General features: G+C 40.2%; 2 protein-coding genes across 5 annotated transcripts in view; both read right to left on the reverse strand.

The window, feature by feature from the left end:
• Positions 1 to 4,419, reverse strand: part of MTG2 (mitochondrial ribosome associated GTPase 2) — a 23,134-nt gene extending 18,715 nt beyond the window's left edge. For 2 of the 4 annotated variants that reach the window (XM_042464544.1, XM_042464543.1), the window contains exon 1: positions 4,232 to 4,391. In XM_042464544.1, the coding sequence (XP_042320478.1) occupies positions 4,232 to 4,306 (75 nt within the window). In that variant the 5' untranslated portion in view covers positions 4,307 to 4,391. Of the gene's footprint in view, positions 1 to 4,231 lie in introns of all 4 variants that reach the window. The other 2 variants (XM_042464542.1, XM_042464541.1) reach the window with 2 other exon arrangements.
• Positions 4,420 to 14,263: 9,844 nt separating this feature from the next.
• Positions 14,264 to 23,280, reverse strand: part of SS18L1 (SS18L1 subunit of BAF chromatin remodeling complex) — a 38,424-nt gene continuing 29,407 nt past the window's right edge. The window contains exons 8-11 of the mRNA XM_042465484.1: positions 22,108 to 22,200; positions 19,752 to 19,871; positions 18,252 to 18,379; positions 14,264 to 16,387 (exon numbers count right to left, since the gene is read on the reverse strand). Coding sequence (XP_042321418.1) covers positions 16,361 to 16,387; positions 18,252 to 18,379; positions 19,752 to 19,871; positions 22,108 to 22,200 — 368 coding nt within the window. The 3' untranslated portion in view covers positions 14,264 to 16,360. The remainder of the gene's footprint in view (positions 16,388 to 18,251; positions 18,380 to 19,751; positions 19,872 to 22,107; positions 22,201 to 23,280) is intronic.

The following is a 23,280-nucleotide window of genomic DNA, read 5'->3' on the forward strand; positions in this document are numbered from 1 at the left end:
TATTATTATTATTATTATTATTATTATTATTATTATTATTATTATTATTATGTTTTCTACTTTTTCTCCAAAATTGGGACTCAAAGACCCTTACCATTTAAAAGCACAGTACAGTTAAAAACTTACAAAAGTGACAATTAAAAATAGACTATTTAATCTAATATGCATTATCCTACTTGAGAGTATGTATTTTCCCTGGAAAATGATTAACCATCCAAGCCAAGCCCTCCCTCCAGTCCATCTGCCTTGGTCCAGGTCTTGGAGGTAGAGAGGAACTGCTGGACCTCTTACCCTTTCCCTCCACCACCCCCTTCTCCTTCTGTGTCTTGTCTTTTTAGATTGTAAGCCCGAGGGCAGGGAATCGTCTAACTAAAAGATTGTATGTACAGCGCTGTGTAAATTTACAGCGCTTCATAAATAAAGGTTAATAATAATAATAATAAAATAACACATAACCATACAGCCAGACTGTATACTGCAGCAAAAGCACCTTTCTCTGTGCTTTGTTATTTTGTCCATTCATCTCAGGGATCAGTTCCTCCATGGACCTTAGGGCTGCCTAGCTTGTACCTCAAAGGGTCTCCCATCTGGGCAATGACCAAATGCCACAGAGCAAGGCTGCTGCCACCCTACAGAATTAATGCAGTTTGACACCGCTTTAACTGCCATGGCTCCATCCTATGGAGTCCTGGGATTTGTAATTTATTTATTTGTTTCATTTTTATGCTGTCTTTCTCCCAAAAAGAGACCCAAGGTGGCTCATAAGATAAAACACCAGAGGTTTTTCTGTTGGGAATGATTGAGAAAGAAACAGGAAAGAGGCGCAGTAAATTGTTGTTTTTTTATATGCTAACTTGTGCAAGGATAATATACACACAGAAATGGAAGAGAAAGGAAACACCAACAATAGCACAATGGTTCATTAAATAATATGAAATGGCAGAGCTAGACAAAATGACATGTAGGATGAAAGGCAAAACAGAGGAATATGTACAAAAGGTATGGCAAGTGTTCTATAACTACAGTATTTGGAAAAAATGCTGGAAAGATACTATTATGTTAAATTAAGAATACTGTATTTTCTGGCGTATTAGACTACTTTTTAACTCAGGAAAATCTTCTCAAAAGTCGGGGGTCATCTTATACGCCGGGTGTCATATTATAGGGCAAATGCTGAAACTTCCGAGCTGGACTGGAGAATCTGCGGTCACCGCTTATGGTGGGGGAGCTCAAAAACAGCTGTGGCCGCACCCCCACCGTATGCAACAATTGTATGAAAGCAGCTACTGCTTTGATAGTCTTGGAGACAGGGAGCACTGGGCAGGCAGGGAGAGCTGACCAATCCAAGCAGGCTTTGTATACAACAAGGTTTCCTGCTAAGTATCTGCATGTCATAAGCATTTGAATTCAAATTACCATATTGAAATCAAATCTGATGTTTTTTAAAAATTTTATTTAATGTGCGCTGGAAGAGGGGTAGTCTTATATGGTGAGTATATCCCAAACTCTATATTTTAACTGGAAAAGTTGGGGGTCATCTTATATGCCCAGTTGTCTTATACGCCGAAAAATACGGTACACTCAAGAAATAAGTTTATTTCCATATCAGACTTGGAAAAATTATTTACATTAAATTATACTGTAAATTTATTAAGGAAAATAAGATACTCAGGGGCTGTACAGACCGGCCATTAAGGCACGCCCTGACTCTGTCCCCAGGTTGGCATGACACACAGCGGGCAGTGTCATGGCAGGCAGCGTCACAGCTCTCCTCTGGCACTGTATCTAGATGACGTAGCGTCAAAGGAGTGCCAAAAAGCCCCGGCACTGGTGGCTATGGTGCCCTTTCTGTGGCGCAGAATGGAGCTGCTTTTTGTGGCTCCTTTTTACGCCATAGAAAGGCAAGATTGGGGCTGCACCATGTAGTTGACGCGGCCCCAATCTGGCATGAAAAAGGGTGGCTGGAAGCTGCCCCTTAGTGGTGGTTTGTACAGCTCCTACGTTTACTTAACAAAAGATACATAGGATGTATAGCATATAAAGTTTATTGGAAATCTGTATATCAAAAATACAGTTTGGGTAGAGTTATACAATTCTATTAAAAGATAAGATAGAACATTGATCTTAGTTACCGAAAGACTTGGGTGGAGGGAAGTAAATGTTTGTGTGATACAGTGTGCCCTTGGCTTATGCAGGGGATCTGTTCCGTCCCCCCCCCCCCCCGTGTAAGCCAAATATTGTATATGCTCGAGCCTCATTCAAGTGAATGGGGCTCGTGCATGCGGCGGCGCAGCAGCGTACACGCACCATGGCCATGTGTTCCATTCATTTATGGGACGCACTGCCCCTTCTGCCCTGTGCAGCTCTATGCAGCTTTGTGCATAAGCTCAAAGCTGCGTATAACGCAGGCGCACTGTATATGTACACTCATCCCTCCATTTTTGTGGCTCTGATATTTGAGGATTTAATTATTGACAGATTTGATTAATGTGTTCTCTTTAGGAATATTTAGGTCCTACAGTGCAACTCTGTGTTCAACCTTAACCAAGAGCCCAAACTGACAGGCCAAATAAAGCTGCTTCAGGTCACTTTGGAGGTATGTTCTTTAAATGACACACATATCTGAAGAGGCCAGAAGCTATGCCAAAGCTATGCTCCAGTCGTTAGGACTGGAGCATGGCTTTGGCGTGGCTTCCAGCCTCTTAGGACATATGCAGCATTTAAACAGCATACCTCCAAAGTGACCTGAAGCAGCTTTATTTTGGCCTGTCTGTTAGGGCCCTAAAAGGACCTAGAGATTCCTAGAGAGAATACTCTACTAGACATTTGTAACTCCTCCAGTGTCTGTCAGACGCTGATCTCAGAGTTGCAATGGAGGGCCTAGAGATTCCTAGAGAGGTGTCCTCTCAGGTAAAAATGTGGTGTTTTTGTTATTTGTGGTTTTTCCATGTTCACGGGGGTCTTGTGCCCCTAACCCTGAAGAATATGTTGGAACAAGTGTATTTTATAACATATAGGATGAATGAGATGTCAGCTTTTGTATTTTTGTATTTCAGTTAATACATGTTTGTTTGTTTGCTTTTCTGATTGGATGATGAGACTGATAAAAATGTATGTGAAATACAAGATAAAACACCTTAGAAACCCATTAAAAATAACACAGTTAAAACAGTATAAAACTAAGATTAAAAACTTACAAAGGTTAAATCACCCACTCTTATACGGCTGCCCCATATAAAAGCCACCCTGCCACGGTTTTAAAAAGCCCACCAAACAGTTTGCCACATGACAAATCTCAGGTTTCCACAAAGAATGGAGCCATTTCCCATAGAAACAGAGCCCTGCCCTAAATTCCCTCTTCAACTTGCCTTTTTAAAAACGATTTTAAATCGTATTTTTATTAGTTAACTATTTTTCCTTTGATAGGAGGGAGGGGGGATTATTATTATTTAATTATTTGGGGGGGTAGATTTGCCTTTACTATGTATTTAATTGTATTATTTGTCTTCCTGTAACCCGCCTCAATCCATAGGAAGTGGTGAGATATAATTTATTATTAGTTATTAATATTGTTTACTTATTATTAATTAATACTAATATTTGTTTATTTATTAATAATATTTCCCGCCACCATTCCCTTCTCCTTTTGTGTCGTGTCTTTTTAGATTGTAATCCTGAGGGCAGGAAACCGCCTAATTAAAAATAATAATAATAATAATAATAATTGTAAGCCGCTCTGAGAGCCTTTACCATAAACAAAATAAATTAGTAAATTATTATGATGTCAGTTAGAGCGATGTCAAAGTGCATGAACTCTGCAATGCAGATGCAACCATAATATGGTTAATAACTGGCCCCTTCCTCGCTTTCTGTACCAAACTTAGACCCCCCTTTTCTTCCACTTTGCCCTCAGTTCATCCCTTCTCCTCTCTTCTATTACCTCTTTAACTCGTCCTCCAATTAAAGCCTGTTATAATATGTTATATTTTTAATGGTATACCATTATTATTATTATTATTATTATTATTATGGAGCCAGCCTGGCTTAGAGCCTTGAGCGTTGGACCAGGGCTCTGGAGGCCTGGGTTCGAGTCCTGGCTCATCCATGAAAACCCACTGGGTGACCTTGGGAGAGTCACACTTTCTCAGCCTCAGGGGAAGGCAATGGTAAACAAAAAAGACCAACCACCCTCTGAACAAACCTTGCCAAGGAAACCTCATTATAAGCCCACCTTAGAGTCGGAAATGACTTGAAGGGACACAATAACAAGGACAAGAAACCCGAAGATCTTCTTAAAGCGGCGCATGAAACGTGGAAACGAAAGAAACCTCACCCATCCCTCATTTCACCCCACGGCGGCCATCTTGTGACAGACCGACCGTTGCCCGTTCGAGGGCTGCGGCTTCAGGCGCGCTGACGTCACAGCCGCGCGACTCAGGAGGGGAGGGGAAAAAGAGCGGCGAAAGGCGCAGGTAGAAAGGGCCGCCTGACGTCACTGCATTCCATGTCCCCGCCTCGCGCTGAGCTTCAGTGCGCAGGCGCAGCTCAGAAAATCCGTTAACCGATAGAACAGGTGGTGCCGAATGGCTGCGGTTGGATGCTGCTGTCCAATCGCGCATGCGCACTATTGGTTTCATGGCATTGAGGAAAGGGACACAGCAGCTGAGGGGACGTATCTACACTGTAGAAATAATGCAGTTTGACACCACTTTTTGATTGCTGTAGCTCTGTGGAGCCCTAGGCTTCTCCCAGGATTCTCTAGGATGGTGCCATGACAGTTAAAGTGGTGTCAAACTGGATTATTTCTACAGTGTAGATGCACCTTTAGTGGGAGAAGCAAGGTTTTTGGGGGGATTGTTTGCACACATGTATTAATAAATAAATTTCCAGCTTGACAGAGATTCGGTGTCATTTCGACCAATAAACATTTCTCTATGCCTGGATTCCTTATTGTCTTGATACGTTTTGGAACGCCAATAAGAAAGAGAAAGTCACTGTTGGCAGGACCTGCTATTCTGAAGGGCATCAAATGGCTGGATAAAGCTACACAAATCAGAAATTCGTCAGGATCTCCAAAAAGAAATTAGCCAGCAGGCAAATAATTTGTCTGAAGCAACACCATTGAGCTGACAGAAAGTACAGTAAAGCAGATCTATCAGCAGGAAACAATAAGGAGGCAATAAGCATTAGATCTACCTTTTTATTACTATGTTTATTATTTGGAGAGAAAACAACGATCCAAAACAGAAACAAAAGCCTGCCTATGGTGTGCGATCTAAAACCACAAACAAGATTATAACATTAATAAAATAATTAAAACATATAGGATTAAATGCCCCTGAAAAAGTCCCTTTCTTGTACAGGTTAAAACACGTCGGGCTTTTTAAAGAGCTCCCATAAAAGAGCTGAAAACCCGTATTACCTCACAGAGCCCTTGGAATATTTTGTGTTATTTAGAGCTGAGAAACCTGTTATCACCTCACGCATCTATGAAGGTCCTAATACCTTCTGCCCCACACCCACAACTGCAAAAACAAACACAAACACCATAGAATTAATAAACTGAGGCTTTGGGTGACTATATGTTGCTGTGTGCCTTCAAATCGTTTCTGACTTATGGTGACCCTGAGGCAAACCTATCATAAGGTTTTCTTAGCGAGTTTTTTCGGAAGGGGTTTGCCATTGCCATTCTCTGAGGCTGAGAGAGTGTGACTTGCCCAAAGTCACCCAGTGGGTTTCATGGCCGAGCTGGGATCCGAACCTTGATCTCCAGAGTCACAATCTACAGCGCCATATAAATAAAGCATAATAATAATAATAATCCAACACGCGCATTCAGTTAAATACTGAATTTACTGATATCACCTTTTGTAGTGATATATACCTACAGTATAAGACTGATCAATTTTTCCTTCCAATATTTTACTACTGGAAACTTTTCATTTTCAACTTTTTAAGAGAGATTTGTTATCAGATTAGTCAGTTTGTCAAGCCCCAGCATGTCAATACGCTTAACCAGCCATTCATCTATTGCCGCTGCTTCTTTATCTTTCCATTCCTTAGCAAAATACTTATCTATTTTCAGATTCACTTTGAAGCACTGGTGTTGAGATCGTAAGCCTAACATGGTCTGGAACCAGATTATCTACAGCAGTGTTACTCAAAACCTTTTACCATTGAGGACCACCCCCCTTTACATCTACATGCAGATGTTGTGCCCCCCTTCACTTGACGCAGTATAGGAATAAAAATATTTTGTTTAGTGTGCATATTTTCATTTGCATATTCATATTTTAACATTGTTAAAAGGAAATAGCATAGTTAAAATTACAAGTTTTATTTAAGTAAATTCAATATTTAACTCTAATGCATGTGTAGGTTTTGCACATTGAAAAGTTTGGGAAGAGGAGGAGGAGGAGAGATCAAAGCCTTCAAGTCTTGGGCAACTCTCAGCCCTGGAGATCCATTCGAAAACCAGGGATCTACAGGATTGCCAAAACTGAACATTGGCTAGGCCGATCCTGTTCTGATTTATGATTATTAAAGAACAGATTAACAAGCATTAATCATAATGCCTTTGTAATGGCGGTTCCGAGTCTGCAGACCACTTTTATAACCATCTCTTGAAATGGCTGCTATGTTCTTATTGTTGTCCTGCAGGACTTCGTTGCCTTGTCTTTATGCAGACCTGTAAATGCTGCTTTAAAAGATTTCTGCTGGTTCTCTTCTCCGGTTTGCCTTTAATTACTATTTTTTATTCATACTTTAGATAAAAAAAATTACTAAGAGGCCAAAAAGACATTGATTAAATAAACAAATATTTGATTTCCCCCAAGGGAACAGGTTAGCAATAAGTCATCTGAAACCATGAGAGATCCTTAACATTCTGGGTATATCTGATTCTTATCTTTCTTGGTCATATCTTGTGGTGGTGTTGCTGGTGAAATAAAGAATCTCATCACAGAATCGGAGGTGGATACCTTCCCCAAGCATGTAACTGCCCAGCCTCTTTATGAAAACATCCAGAGAAGACAACCCACTATCTCTCTAAATAATTGGTTTCATTGTTGAACCATTCTTACCATCAAAGAGTTACTTCTGATGCTCAATCAAAATCAATCCTGTAATTTAAAACTATTAAGCCTGGTTCTCCCCTTTGGTGCAGGAGAGAATATACTTACACCCTCCTCACTGTGATAGCCCTTGACGTATTGTTCGGATCGCAGTCCAGGCATGATATTGCCATGCCTAACTGCTGTGCTTGAGCATATGTATGTTAATACGCGATGACAAGTTATGTTATCCTATTGGCGTTGCTGGGAAAAGACTGTGTATCAGTTGCGCCAGGGATAATGAGCAGATATGTAGGGAGAAAGTATGAGCTGTAAATTAGCAAGGTCATTATTTGGGGAAATTGTAGCTTGGCATGGGAGAAATGGAGGAAGAGAAAGACCCGGGAAGACAGTGTGTTTTGAGTTGCTGACAAATGGGATGAAGGCTTTTGTAACAGGCGAACTGTTTGAACTTTTAAGTACAGTATACAGTAGAGTCTCAATTATCCAACCTTCGATTATCCAACATTCCGGATTATCCAACGTCGCTGCTCAGTGATTTCTTTACATTTTCAGAGGACTGAACTGTTTATACAGTACATATTGTACATCACAATGTTGATCAATGATTTCTTTACATTTTTAGAGGACTGTTTATACATTACAGTGTTATTCCTATAACGTTACTGCAACTTTACTTTTACTGTTACTGCAATAAAACTTCAATACGTTTGCAATTCATAGTGATTTCAAGGTTTTTCTTGGACCCTCCGGATTATCCAACATTTTCGGCTATCCAACTATCAGCCCGACCATTCATGTCGGATAATCGAGACTCTACTGTACTATGTAACTCAAAGAATTTTTCAGTCCTGGCATCAACTGTGTTCTGTGATCTGTTCTGCTTACTGAATAAAGGTTTTCTGAATTTACTGAAGGCTTGTGTTCCTGTATTGCAGTTAGCCTGTACATTACAGGTATTTAAAGAGTGCAACCATGTCACCTCTGTTTTCTCTTCATCAAGATGAACATGGGCAGCTCCTTCAAGCTTCCATGTTTTGTTCTTCATACCTCGTATCATTCTTTTTGCCTTTCTGAGAACCTGCTCCATCTTCTCTGTATCTGTCAGAATCTGGCATATTCTGTCATAAGGTGGCGGCGGCTGTAATATATAGCATGCTTAAGGTTTTAGAAATAAAGTTATATTAATGTTACAATATATTGATATGTAGAGAGATTTTGTAGCATCTTTGAACTGAAAGCAGTTGGCAGCATGAGCTTTTGTAGACTTACATCTACTTCCTCAGATGCATTTAATGGACTCTCCACCAAATGCATCTGAGGAAATAGGCTTAAGTCTACGAAAGCTCATACCATCCATTTCTTTTTGTTAGTCTCAAAGGTGTTACAAAATCTCTGTACATACTGATTCTACAGACTAACATGGCTATATTTTTAAATAATATATTGGGATATGGTGAGAGTGATGGGAGGTATAATATTAGTAGAAATAATTGGTGGCACCTCAAAAAGATGCTTGTGGCCTTGCACAGGAAAGTGCAGATGTCTGGAAGATTAATTTTCTCAGAGCCTGCTGCTGGGAAATGTAAAGCAGAGATATGAATGGACTGATACTGGGGGCTGGCGAATGAGGCTGGCATGGGAAAGAGCACTGATATGTTTTAATAAGTAAACAAATTAAGATGAAGCTTGCAAATGTTTGGGGTGGAATACTATTAATGTTAGAATCATCGAGTTGGAAGAGGCCTCAAGGGTCATCCAGTCCAACCCCCTGCCATGCAGGAAATCTAAATCAAAGCATCCTCAACAGATGGCCATCCAGCCTCCGTTTAAAGACTTCTAAGGAAGGAAACTCCACTACACTCTGAGGGAGTGTGTTCCACTGTCGAACAGCCCTTACTGTCAGGAAGTTCTTCCTAATGCTGAGCTGGAATCTCTTTTCCTGCAGCTTGCATCCATTGCTCTGGGTCCTAGTCTCTGGAGCAGCAGAAAACAAGTTAGCTCCCTCCTCAAAATGACATCCCTTCAAGTATTTAAACAGGGCTATCGTATCACCTCTTAACCTTCTCTTCTCCAGGCTAAACATCCCCAGCTCCCTGAGTCGTCCCTGATAGGGCATGGTTTCCAGACCTTCACCATTTTAGTTGCCCTAATTGTTATGTCAATGTTGGTGGATGATGGCACTTCTGCCTGCAAAAGTCTTCCTGCTAACACCTATGTGTTTTCTGAAATAAAGTTTTACTGTTTGCAATACAGAAGACATGTTTACTGAATTCTGGGGAGCAAAGTCAGTTCTTGACAATAGCATTCTTTAAATGGGGTACCTAGAACTGAACACAGTATTCCCGATGAGGCCTTACCAGTGCAGAATGTAGTGGAACTATTATTTTATCTTGAATATCAAGTAAGATTTGACATTTTGAAAACTGAGATGAGCATCTTTTTCATGCAGTTATCTTTACTTGAAATATTTCAGATTATAAATGGAGTGTGACTGATGTATCATTTTCACTGAACCTGCAATTTAAAAAAAACAGACAGACTTCAAACATGATTACACCATTGCTTTTAAAAGTCTTTCCATCATACGAAAAAGTACCATTACTTGGCTTCACAATCAATTCATTTTAACCTAAAACATCTTTAAACATTCTGTATTACAAAACAGAAAATATGATACAGGTAATGAAAAAAGTCAAAATGCTGGCATCACCTTTTTTTGTTTGTTTCCACATCAATACATAAATATGGACAACACATTAAATATTTGTTATTAACAGTTAGAAATATTAACACTAAAAATCATGTATAAATTAGGAAATAATGTACAAACTATTTCCAAAGCGCTCTTTCAAATACAGTATATATATATACAACATTCAAGAAATTCTTAATGTAAGACATTTCCAGCTGATGTGATGTTATTGTTAAAATGCTTGTGGTCTTTCAAAAATGATTTTGAACAATGCTAAGAACCACAGGAGAAGCAAATGTCAAAGCTGGTAAGGAGCAATGCAGCGTGCATTTTTTTCCCTCACTCTGTAAATGCACTGGTGTGACCCGCTCCCACATATCACCACAATGCCAAACCCTGGCATATGGGGTAGGAAGACTGACCGTACAGCGCAGCTGCCACACGACCTAGAAACTGCATTCACTGTTGGCCAGGGAATAGGGCATGAGGGATTTCGGGATTTCTGCCACAGGCCTTTGCAACTGTCCCCACTAGACACAGCTACTGATGTCTTTGTGGCACATACGTTAGGTGGTCTCCTTCTGCAGGTATGACAGAAAGATCCAGGGATATACACCCACAGTGTCACATGGCACAGCAGAGTTGGCGATAGGGCCCAAGTTAACAAACTGAGGGTTTTAGAAAAAGGAAGACAAAAATCAAGACTAAGAAAAAATATTCAACATGACGAACAGCTATATAATGTAAATGTTCTTTTTCAGCTCTGTTGCTTTTCCCTTCTATGAACTGCATGCATCTGTGGTGCTGAATATATTGGAAGGCTTGTAATTGCTGCCTTTCACATTTATTATTATTAAATAGTTTGACTTTTTCTCAGTTTTTGTGACCTACTAGAATTTATTCTAAGAATAGCGGGACAAAGAATCCTAAATAAAAGTTTTCATGGAAACACAGCTTGTATGGCACTTTACACTTGTACACACTGTCAGTGTCATCTCTATTCTCATCTGGAGATGAGTTTTTATCATTGGATTATTTCCCTGAACATCTAACATTTAAAATTTTAGGTTCACTGCTGGCTTCTTTTTCCTGGTGGCCTATTGTTTTTAGAAGGTGTTAGATTCTTGAGAATCTGAAGTTTGAAAAATCATATCTTGAAAATATTCCTTAAGGATACAGTAAACTATGTCATTCCACTTACAGGTGTGTATGCAGAAACATGTTTTTGCATGGTGTCTGGTATAAAAGGGGTAAAAAAGCTTTCGGTACCAGAGGCAAATGTGTACCTTTGGCCATAGCATCATACAGATAGGCAGAGCACATACTGGACAACATTCACATTCATCTTAATTTTAAAAATCCCCCAATTGCTCAAATAACTCGCCCCACTACCACTTTTTGGTCCAATAATTTTTAATGACAGACAAGCTGTCAGCCTCTTGCCAAACTTTATAAGTGCATACGATAAAATAAATACTTGAAATAAAATGACAATTGCTCAATGGATTTGTTTTTCTTCCAAAAGCTGACCCGAGCTTACTTTCAGAGCTGAGCCGTGTCCACAGCCAGATTTAATGAAGAAAGGGGTTGCCTTTTGGACTCAGAGGAAAAAAAGTTGGGATCAGGAAGCATAAAGTGAAGCTGCCCCTGGGCTATCAAAATTCTTTAAGGACAAGGTTACATGTACGGACTAATCACAGGATTTAAAAAACATGTCACCCCAAATGCACATTTATCATAAAGTGAATTTAGCCAAAACAAGTCAACTCAACACAGGTTACATACAATATATTGTGTGATTTATAAACAGAAAGTTTAGTTATGTGAAGACTGTAAACTCAGAACCCCTGCAGATGAGAAAAACAAATGTCTTTGAAACTTCAAGGTTTTGTTCCTGTACAAATTGATTTTAGTTTGGAGATCTATATGACATTTTCTTCATCTCAAAGTATTTCCTGGGAACTCGCAGGATTATCAAGGACTTTTCATTCTCATTTTCCATATCAGTTTAAATTAACCCAGTATTTTTTGAAATGAAATGCATCTCTACTTGCTGTGTGTTTGTATTATCCCAGAACTAGCCAAGATGGCCACCAAGACTAAAGATGGCTAGTTAAAATTGCTATCACCAAGCTACTGTTTCTAGGGGCCTATATACAACAGACAAAAGGTCTATGTTCCCCCAACCTTGCATCACTTGTACCGACGAATGGATAAAATAAATAAATAAATAAATAAATAAGATGCAGGCCAGTAGTCCAAGACCAGGATCAGCCAGTCTGGAGACCGAACTGGTAGACTCCCAACCGATTCGATGAATTAGCCAGGCACCCCATTTCTGTCCTTATGGGCCATGATGGGTCCCTCAGAGAAGATGCAACAGCAGCAGAAAGTAAGGGGTGCACAGCCACAGTGACTCCATGGTGTGGTGGGTGCGTAAACACCTGTCCTTCGCCTCGCCAGCCCAGAGACTAACCCGGGTCAGAACCAGGGACAAGATACCACAGGCTTGGCCTGTAGTATCTTGCCCATCTGCTCAGGTCCGCGGACACATATTCACCAAAACAAAATGATCCTAATGTTTTACTTAGCATAATATTGTTAAAGCATTTTAGAACTCTGACTATAACTCTTCAATAATACAGAAGGGGCAGTGGAAATCAGTGGAAATCAATTTCTGAAATGTTGCATGAGCCTAGATGTGACACATGAGCAGGGAAGCACACAAGGGAGGGGGGAGTGAGGGAAACTAGAGATACTTCAAGAATGTATTTTGATATAAACCTGGGAATATATAGGTAAAACATATATACCTACATATCAAAACAAGGAACTGGAAATTCTCTATACTTCCAGAGACTTTTCCCCTTCTGAATGAGCCCGTCATCAGGAATAGAATAATAACACTGTGGCAAAACTAATTCACAAACATCTTCACATTCCACACCAGCTTGTTTTCACCAACAGTTTAAAAAAATAAATCAATCAAAACACATCCTCATCATGTAAAAACAACATTCATCCAATCACTTCATTTATATCCTGCCTTTCCCCTCCAAGACTGACAACTATCACCCCAGAGGGTTAAAAATGGTCCATGGGCAAGACCAATGTTATCTGGAAAGATTTTTTGCACTACATTAATTATAACTACATTTGGATTTTCCAGCATTGTGAAGCAGCTGCTTTGATGAGGGGTTGAGAGAGAATTCTTTCTTGCTGTATGAAACGAAGGATTGACTCTGTCTGTAGTTTGTAACCAGTTTCTATCCTATCATGGATGAATGCTGTATGCAACATCTGTTGAGTAGGCTTCTATTTGTGCTATATCCATTTTACCATAAATGTGCATTTGGTGTTACATGAATTTCAGCTCCTGTGATGATTCCATAAGCAACATTAGTAACCTGCTCCAGAGATTATAGTAGGTGATCAGTGGTAGGTGAGACTGAATAAAAGACAAGGGATCTCCTAGAGCTGGTTTGCATTAACAGAGCAGCGGATCCTCTTCTTTAACCAGATATTGGTTCAGACACTGCTACTTCTGTTGTAGCTATGTAGGCTTTGCTGATTCCCATTCCTCCTCTTCTCCTGTATATAGCTCAAATCCTTGTGAAGCCACATGCCATATACTAATTCGCTCATCCCTTCTCTATGAAGGAGGTCAGGCTTCCCAAGCAATTCTATGCCATTAAGTGCTACCTAGTGAACTAGGGCAACTATGCCTTTAAAATACCACTATGTCTGCATTTCCTTATCCTTCCTCACACTCTGGATTTCTTTGGGAGGGTTCCACTATACTAAATATAAAAGAAACAGTCCACAGTTAGATCTGACTGTCTGGTGTACAGAAAAACACCGAAAAGGGTTTCTGAATTAATGTTAACAGTACTATAGCAACAACATCAAGGAAAAACTACAGGAGCAGAAGTGTGCAACTTTTGTTTATGGCTACCCCTTTTGCTGGGAAATCTGAAGCAAGTAACTAAGCAACTAACCAGCAATTTGGAAAACTTGCACAATTGTTTTGTAGCAATCTGGATCATGATTCAAGCTTCCCATTGGCTTGAGCTGGCTATGAAGTTATATTGACTATGGGAAGACTGAATCTTACTGTTTCATTTATCCACAGTGAGTGTAAACTAGATGAAAAGGCCCAGCGATAGTTTTTTGCTTCTGTGGACACAGAATACAGATAAGCACTTTTTAGTCCCACTGATTTCAAATATACTCTTCCAATGTATTCAATAGTAGCATAAAGAGCTTCATTGTGGCTGGATTCCTTCATATGACAACTTAAATTAGATCCTCTCTTCTTGTTGTTATACTATCAGCCATCATAGTTTAGCTGTGTTTACAATGGAAGAGACCAAGTCTTTAAGACTGCAGTCCTAAACACATTCACCTGACAACTTATGCCCTACGGAATTGTTTGAGAACATTAGGCTAAAATTCAATATTTCATTTTAGGCTAAAACATAATAGTTTTTTTCCCCCAGCTGCAAAAGTCCTTGTGGTTGTGAGTCATTCAGGCATGCTCTATTCTGCAATACATTGGTTATGTGTGGAGAGGGGAGGAGGAGGCAGGGAATTCAGTGGATTTGCATACTTGCCACCCCTGAAGGAAGAAAATTTCCTGGGAGACACTGTTGCGTTAAAAAAAAAATCCCAAATCCCTTTGCAAAATTGGGCAGTCTATAGAGATGGAAGCATAACAGTTCACCTGTCCATCACTCCAACAGGTTGTCATGATGTTGCCTTCCTGATAAGGACATACTTTTCCAACATTGTGAAGAAGGACTTTGTACTATTAGCACTTTACATAACTTAGTAGAAAAACTAGGGCCTGAAACAGACATGCCAAATAGAGCATCTTCAGCTGCTTCCGAGGTATGGCGTTTAGATGATGCACATCCTCAAAGCAGTTGGAAGCCGCTCCGAGGCTGCTGACGGCAAAAGGAGCAGATTTAATCTGCTCCTGCTGGCGGCCCATTTGGGACCACAGTGATGGCCCAATCCAAGAGCAGGCTGTCTGGTCACCACAATCCCAGAGCGATTGCAGCCAGAGATTGTTCCTTCCGAGCCGTCTGCTTCTGCCCTAAGATCCACAGAATCCAACACAGTATTAGCAGGGCCTGTTAAATAGCATCAACGAGCTATCCTCAAATGTGCTCTTTTTATGCTGTGAATCACATGGCTGGGTGTGTGTGTGCAAGATGAGGACACTGTCCCCCCCTTAAGAATTCTGCCCCCTCCTCCATGAAAGTCTTCTTCATTCCCCACTTTTCTAGCATTGTTGTGAGTGAAACCCTGAAAATTGTGTACCTTGGGACTCTTCTGTTTGTTGTGTTTGCATTCTGTTGGGAACTTTGCATGCATCTTTTCTCTGGATGCCTTAACTATATTTCTAAGCACACAACTCAAGTTGTAAATTATTTTCTCTGTATTTCTGAGTGAACAACTTAAGTTGTAACTGGCTGCAATGCTATAAATGTAGGGACTGAAGGAAAAAATCATTGGGAGAGGATTATTATTTTTAAGGGGCCGGTAATGCCATTGTATTGCTACCACCCTGTAGCTCCTGTAGCTACACTCCTGGCTGAAACTGATACCAATTTCTGTAGTAACATAAGTTTGCATATAAAATATGGATTACAAGGAAAGGAGATTTTACAACCGCAGCAAATGCTCCCAAGGACATTATATAAACCAAAAGGAATCAATATTTCCCCTTACCAACTTCAAGACTCCTTTTCCATAACCAAATTAAATCCACAATGACATTTCCAGGCTCACTAACATGGAATGTGCCACAATTCAATGCTTCTTTGGTATTGACCTATTATGGGACACATAGCTATATGGGCATGACAAGGTCAGTTCCCATGTTAATTCAGGAATTAACTTGCAATAGTAAATAACCAGAGGAAAGGTCGGCAGTTTAGATAAGTCCTAACCACTGCTGTATAAAGTTACTGCTGCACATTAATGAGATTTGACAAATCAAATTTCCATCCATACATTTGTGCAATTTGGAACAGAAATCAGTTATGTGTAAACAACCAACCAACAAAAGAAGAACCTATCCTAATCTGCTCCAGTTCAGATTTATGGATTTCTGAGGGCAGTACATACAAAATAAATAATGCATCTGGGCTGGTATTTCACATTAGAAACCAATGTTACATACCTACATGACTAGAGAATGGAGACGAACTCAGTTACATGTCTAATGTGTTTCCAAATGTTGTAGGGACAGGGTTGGGTACATACAAGTCCAATCATCCGTTGACCTCTAAAACTAGTTTAAAACATCAAAAGGGGTTGTGGGGCTAAGGAAGAAGAACCTCTGCATTGTATCAACATACAATACTATACACACCACCAAAATATACCAAACCATTAAAGCATTGCCTTGTTACCAGTAGTGCACTGCTTCATATCCAGCATGAAATGAATACTATTTCATATACAGATGCTCCTTTTGTGCTAACGGGGTAACATATTACAGTTAATCAAAAACTGCCCGTACATCCAGGTTCAAAAAACGGACATAAATATTGAAACAAATTTGACACAGGTGCTTGTCCTATTATTGCTGATAGTTTCCATACTGGCCCTGTTAAATGATAACAAACATTGAGAGAGAGAGAGAGAGAGAAAGAGAGAGAGAGAGAATATAAATACAGTCCTTTCTGTGAGCTAAATGTAATCACTAGCCCCAATCAAAATGGATCCAATGAACCAACTGCTGAATGCATAAGGTGACACCTGTGTAAATCCCACTGAGTTAATGAGTTTACCCTAGTCAGGACTAGCAATTGTTCTAAGCCCCAGAGTATTAATGCTATAAAAACATTAATTTTACATACAAGTTTCACAATGCTGTTTTCCACCAAGGACACCAGGAAGAAGTAAAATTAAGATTCTAAAGTTGCAATCCATGCATTTTTACACTGGAGAAAGAGGATCTAATTTCAAGATAGGTAAAATAGGATTGAAACGTAAGTGTGATGGAAGTAATAAGAGCCCATGGTCCTCTGCTTTGAAAACCAATATGCTGAATGGCGGCAAAATGTGTACAGTGGACTCTCCACATTTGCTGGGGTTAGGGGCACAAGGCCGCCATGAAAGTGGAAAAACTGCAATTAAAAAAGCACTATTTTTTAACCTGACAGAACATCAGTGGGCAGCAATTTGCCTATCCTGCGCTATTGGATTCACTTGTACTTAACTCTATACTATCTGTATCTGAATTTACCCTTGCCTGGATATCTACTCCCTGCTGTGAGTCTGACAGCCTAGATCCTTAGACTAAAGAGATCAACAACTCCCCACACTGAATTACAGCCCTTTTCAAACTCCAACTGAAGTGGGGGAAGAGGGGAGAACAACAGGCCACCCCAGGAAAGAGACGTGTATTACCTCCTGCTACTGTGTGGACTTGCTGCTTGCTATATCTGCATGTTCCATCTCACCTGGTGGACTGCTGGCCTCAGGCTGCTTCCTACCAGGCCCAGGCCCCAGGTAACCAGCCAGGAACACCTGTTCCCCTTGGGAAGGGGATAAAGGCTGGGTGCCTGCTGTGGCAGGCCTGCCACTGGCAGGGAGGTCACCCCTTTGGGGGGAGCAAAGGCAAGGGGCAGTCCATTTGGCTGGTAGGGGAGGGTATATTTTTATATATTTGAATGCAATTAACTGAACTGTTTTTTGATGTTAACTGTATTTAGTTAAGGTACTGGGATGAATTTATAGTTGTTTATGTGTTATGTAATTGTTCATGTAACTGTTTATGCATTTTTGTAAATCGCTTTGATCTGTTGGAAAGGCGGTATATAAATAAAATTTATTATTATCATTATTATTATTATTATCATCATCATCATCATCATCATCATCATCATCATCATCATCATCATCATCATCATCTTACAAAAGCAGAAATCCCAGGATTCCACAGGATGGAGCCATGAGAGTTAAGAGGGCACCATAATACTGTAACTGTGTAGTATAGATACACTCTTACAGTAACCCATGACTCCTGCCTTGCCTTTTTCTGTTTTCTAAGGCTGTCTATCCTATCAATGCACAATCATAAACTGCTCTGTGAAAGCCCCCCCATCCCAAGTATTATATATTTCAAAGGCAGGGCAAAAGTGTAAGGCCAACTCTCTCAACCTCTCTCCCTTGTCGGCGGTATTCACCCATCTGTGCACCAAGACACCTGTTTTGCTGGCTGCATATTGACCAAAATGGGAATTCCAAGTGTTGTGCCCTCACTTCTGGTTGGTGTTTTGGCCAGTATTTTCAGGAGGTTTCTGGGGGCATTTGGGGTGGTTCTTTGTGTTTTGCAATATTTAGGGTGGTCTTTGGACGTGGAAGTTCTGGGGATCAGGTGGTTTAAGGAGTTGCACAAGTGGACTCTGGGGTCACTTGCTGCCTACAGGTTGCACTCCCTTCCCTTGGACTACTCCCCACCTTACCTGCTCATAGCCATAAGGCCTCTGTTGCTGTGCTGATGGTCCTGTCTGAGAAGCTCTGTAACTTCCATACTGTTGCCCCTGGCCCTGTTGATAACTAGAATACTGTGATGAAGCTCCTTGGGCAGGACCTGTAAAAATAACATTTTGACAGATGTATGAGAGGTGGAAATCATATATCCTGATGAGAAACTTCCTTTAATCACTATGAAATAGGTGACTTGATGCTCCTTGATAGTGAAGAATCTCCCCAAACTTTGAAAGTTTACAGTTTACAGACATCTGAATTTAGTGGAGGGAGAAAGGGTTAAACTACAGACTATGTTAAATACAACATAGGGTATTTTATTAAGCTTTCAAGTAAGTGGATGTGACCCCATTCTGGATTCAGTGGCATGACTGTGGGAGGTTTAAAACTGCCCCTGCAGTTGGTTTTTCAAAATTTCCTCTACGACTGGATTTCTCCATTTTAACTAACCCGTGTGTGTGTGGGTGGGGGGGGATTTGAAATAAAAATTGGCTTTTCCTGTCTGGGACATGAAGATGAAAAAAAAGAAAGGGACTTTACAACTGCATGCTATAAATTTTATAGCGGCATGTTGTTTAGCAAGCCAGTGTGGTACAGTGGGTTGAGCATTAGAATAGGAGATGATGGTTCAAAATCCCTGCTCAGCCAAAGAAACCCACTGTGTGACCTTGAGCAAGCCATAATCTTTTGGCCAGAGAAAGACAATAGCAAAATACTTCTGAATAATTTTTTGGCAAGAAAACCAAGGATAAGATCACTGTAAGTTGGAGTTGACATGAAGGGACACAGCAACATAGAATACTACTACTACTAATAATAATTGCTATCTCGCATTTCCCCCCGATTGGGATTCAAAGAGGCTTATAATGATGAAAAAACATGGCTAAATAATCACAATATACAAACGTTTTTTAAAAATTAAACAATCAGAAAAAAATAAATCCATGTTAAACATATATTAAAACACACACACATCCTAGGACAGCAATTACCAATATCGAGCACATGCTGTTTAGCCAAAAGACAAAGAAGAAGAAAAATTGTATTGGAAAAGAGACAGGGTAAGAGACAGGCAAAAAAAGTGATAAGAGCTACAGAGAACAAAACATCTAAGGAGAGGTTGAAGGGGTTGGGCATGTTTAGCCTGGTGAAGAGAAGTCTGAAGGGTGAAATGATTGAATTCTTTGTATATTTAAACAGCTGTCATAGTAAGGAGGGTGCAGGTTTGCTTCAGTCTCAGAGGGTAGGTTCAGGTCTAATTGTTTTAAGTTACAGGGGAATAGATGTTGATGGAACATTAGAAAACATTTCCTTGACGATAAAAGTGATATGATGACAATAAAAGTGATATGTGAAGAAGGAATTCAAATAGATGTTGTTCAAGTTATTTTTTATCCCAACTTTTCTCCAAAAAGAAAGACAGGACCAACACAGATGAGCAGTATAGCAAAACATGACAGTTTAGATTTTCTCACCATATCCTTGTTGTTGTCCTGGGTAACTCTGTTGGTTTGGGTATTGCTGCTGTGAATACGTCTGCTGTTGGGCAGCTCCCTGTTGGTATCCTGCCTGCTGCTGGCTGTACTGGGAATTTCCTAAAGATAGAAAATCAGTAGATGTGATTCTGATGCTAATCAAAATGCTATCACATGATATCACATACTATATCTCCATGTTCTGGTAACCACTTGTTTTGATTCCCCTTGTGTGCTGTGGGAAAGTCAGTGTGATGTAGTTGTTTGAGCAATGTAATTCTAGAGGCCAGGGTTCCATTCACCACTTAGCCGTGGAAACACTCTCAGCCCCAGAAAAACGTGTTATAGCAACAACAAGCAACAAATTCCACAACTGTGATGCTACAGCAGAGAAGCCCCCACCCCTATAACTGGGGTGCCACAACAGAGAAGGCACATAAAATCTATTTGATGTTAAGTTTTATTATTTTAAGTTACTATTAGTATTTATGATCCAGCGTGGTGTAGTAGTTTGAGTGCTGGACTAGGATGCTGGTGATCAAAGTTCAAATCCTGGCTTGGCCATGTAAACTCACTGGAGCAGATTAGCAGAAACTTTATGTGGTATATTGTTTACTGAGCTGCACCACTTCAAACTATCAATAGGAGGGAGAGGATCTTTGATAATCTCCACCCCCTGATTACCATGGCCCAATCTTTTACATGCTAGATTTTCCCTTGGCTCTTACTTTACCTAGTATCTGGATAGTGACTTCCCTAGAGAAAAATGGAGTGATGGGGGACATATCGTGCTGCAGGGACGTAGCCGGGGGGGGGGGGGTTCTTGGGGTCCGGACCCCCCCCCTTCCATTAGAAAAATGAATGGTGTGTGCTGTTGCACCACCACACTCAAGCCCCATTATAATGGTGCACTTAGACTGGACCCCCCCCCTTCCTAAAATCCTAGCTACGACCCTGTGTGCTGTAAGGCAAGATCAAAACAGAATACAGTGGGCCTTCCACATTTGATGGGGCTAGAGGTGCAAGACCTCCATAAAGTGGGAAACCCACAAATAAAAAAAAAATCTTGTTTTTGTTTTGTTTTTGTTTTTTACCAGAGGGAACACATCTCTAGGAATCTGTAGCTCCTCCAGTATAAGTCTGTGTTCAACATCTGTCAAAAGATTACCATAGAATTGTGCTGGAGGACCTACATATGGCGAGAGAAGTGTTCTGTCTTGGAAACTCTAGATCCTCTAGTGTGACTTCTTGTGGACAATGATCATAGAGTTGTGCTGGAAGGCCTAGAGTTTCCTAAAGAGAGCATATTAATCAGATCAGTGAAAGTCAAAGTCACAAATGTGGAAAGATGACTGTACATGTGTGTGCCATGTGCATGGCCCAAGCGTCATGTGCTCTGTAAGCAGGGTTGTAGCTACTTAGGAGAAAATGAGGGTACTGTTTTGCAAATAAGAATTCTGCCCTCCACAGTTAAATTTTCCTTCAGTCCCTGAATTTCTAGCACTGAAATAACTTAAAATATGCGATTTTAGGCTGCATCAATAGAAGTATAGTGTCTAGATCAAGGGAAGTAATAGTGCCACTATATTCTGCTCTGGTCAGGCCCCATCTGGAATATTGTGTCCAGTTCTGGGCACCACAATTCAAAAAGGACATTGAGAAACTGGAGCGTGTCCAAAGGAGGGCGACTAAAATGGTGAAAGGTCTGGAAACCATGCCCTATGAAGAACACCTTAGGGAGCTGGGGATGTTTAGCCTGGAGAAAAGAAGGTTAAGAGGTGATATGATAGCCCTGTTTAAATATTTGAAGGGATGTCATATTGAGGAGGGAGCAAGTTTGTTTTCTGCTGCTCCAGAGACTAGGACCCGGAGCAATGGATGCAAGCTGCAGGAAAAGAGATTCCACCTCAACATTAGGAGGAATTTCCTGACAGTAAGGGCTGTTCAACAGTGGAACACACTTCCTAGGATTGTAGTGGAGTCTCCCTCCTTGGAGGTCTTCAAACGGAGGCTGGATGGTCATCTGTTGGGGATGCTTTGATCTGGATTTCCTGCATGGCAGGGGGTTGGACTGGATGGCCCTTGCGGTCTCTTCCAACTCTATGATTCTATGATTCTTAAAATACCCAAGTTGAGCACAGGCACCCAAAGAAAAGGTACCAAAGACATGCAAATACAGCAAACATAAGAATCCTAATTGTAAACCATTTTCAATGTCTCGGTCTTTGCAATGCTAGAGATTTGGGGACTGAAATTCAGAGAAGAGGACAGAATTTTTATTTGGGAAGTAAATATCCTCATTATGTCCCCCACCTCCATCCTGTTTAAGAAACCCTTCCACCATGGATCTCCTTACCGCCTTCATAGTAGTGCTGTGTGGACTCCTCAAATGATCTGTCATAGCTTTGTTCAGAATAAGATGACTGCTGATACGCATAGTCACTATGACCTAAACTCAGGTAGAAAAAACAGGAAAGAAAGGAACATGAGAAATGGAGATTAAGAAGGAAAGCTACATATGCATTTGAAAACATATGGAGATTACCCTGAAACCAAAAGGGAATGTATTAACTACAAATATATCTGTAAAACTCTTATGGCTTCTCTTTTCAAATTCTAGAAATTGATGTTATGTGCTGAATAGCTGAGAAATGTTAGAGCTGCTCAGCTCCACCTTATGGAAGTGTACCTCTTCTTAGAAGGAGAGGGGGAAATATTAAATTTGGTTTAGATATTTAGTGTGAAAAATGACCAAACTGTAACTTGCATCTAGATTAAATGGACAGATGGATAAAAAGAGAGAAGCATGTAATCTTAAAATTAGAAGTACCTGAGTTCAAATATTATTTTTTTTGAATTGTAAAGTTGTAAAGGTTCTGCCCTATGAAAAACAGTTTATCTTGAAACACTTCATGGATAATGGATTTTTCTTTACACCAATCATCTCTGTTTTCTTGGATATTTTTATAGCTGTTTAACCACCTTTGTCACCTTGCCTGACTCCACCTTCCCCATCAGCAAAACTACTGATTTTATTTTGTTTTATATTCCACCCTTCCTCATAAGAGCTCAAGGTAGCTATGTACCAAATACCATAAGAACTGCTAGATACACTGTTGGGAGGATCTGCTATGTTGGCAAAATATCTAACGTTATAATATTGTTGGTGTTAGTATAATGGGTTTTAAAAGAAACACACAGGTTTATGCCATATTGTTGTTGGCATGACTCCCTGAAAAGGTTTTCCCCAGTCCCAATCTGCCATACCTGCTATTTACATTTTTTAATTTAAAAAAATCTTTAACACAAATGCTAATTTAATGAACGTGGTCACATGAATGCTAACACTTGTTTACATACTCCTTCCTGGATATTTATTGCTCCTTCTTGGCTTCACCTCTTCTGTTCCTCATCTTGTAAAAATTGTTATTTCACCCTGATTAATCTACTGTGACCCATGCTACCTGATCCCCTAACTGCTGTGATATTGACTTTCTAGCCTGTTGGAAAAGAACCTCCATTATCATCA

Source organism: Sceloporus undulatus, chromosome 4, assembly GCF_019175285.1.
Source record: "Sceloporus undulatus isolate JIND9_A2432 ecotype Alabama chromosome 4, SceUnd_v1.1, whole genome shotgun sequence".
NCBI classification, from domain to species: domain Eukaryota; kingdom Metazoa; phylum Chordata; class Lepidosauria; order Squamata; family Phrynosomatidae; genus Sceloporus; species Sceloporus undulatus.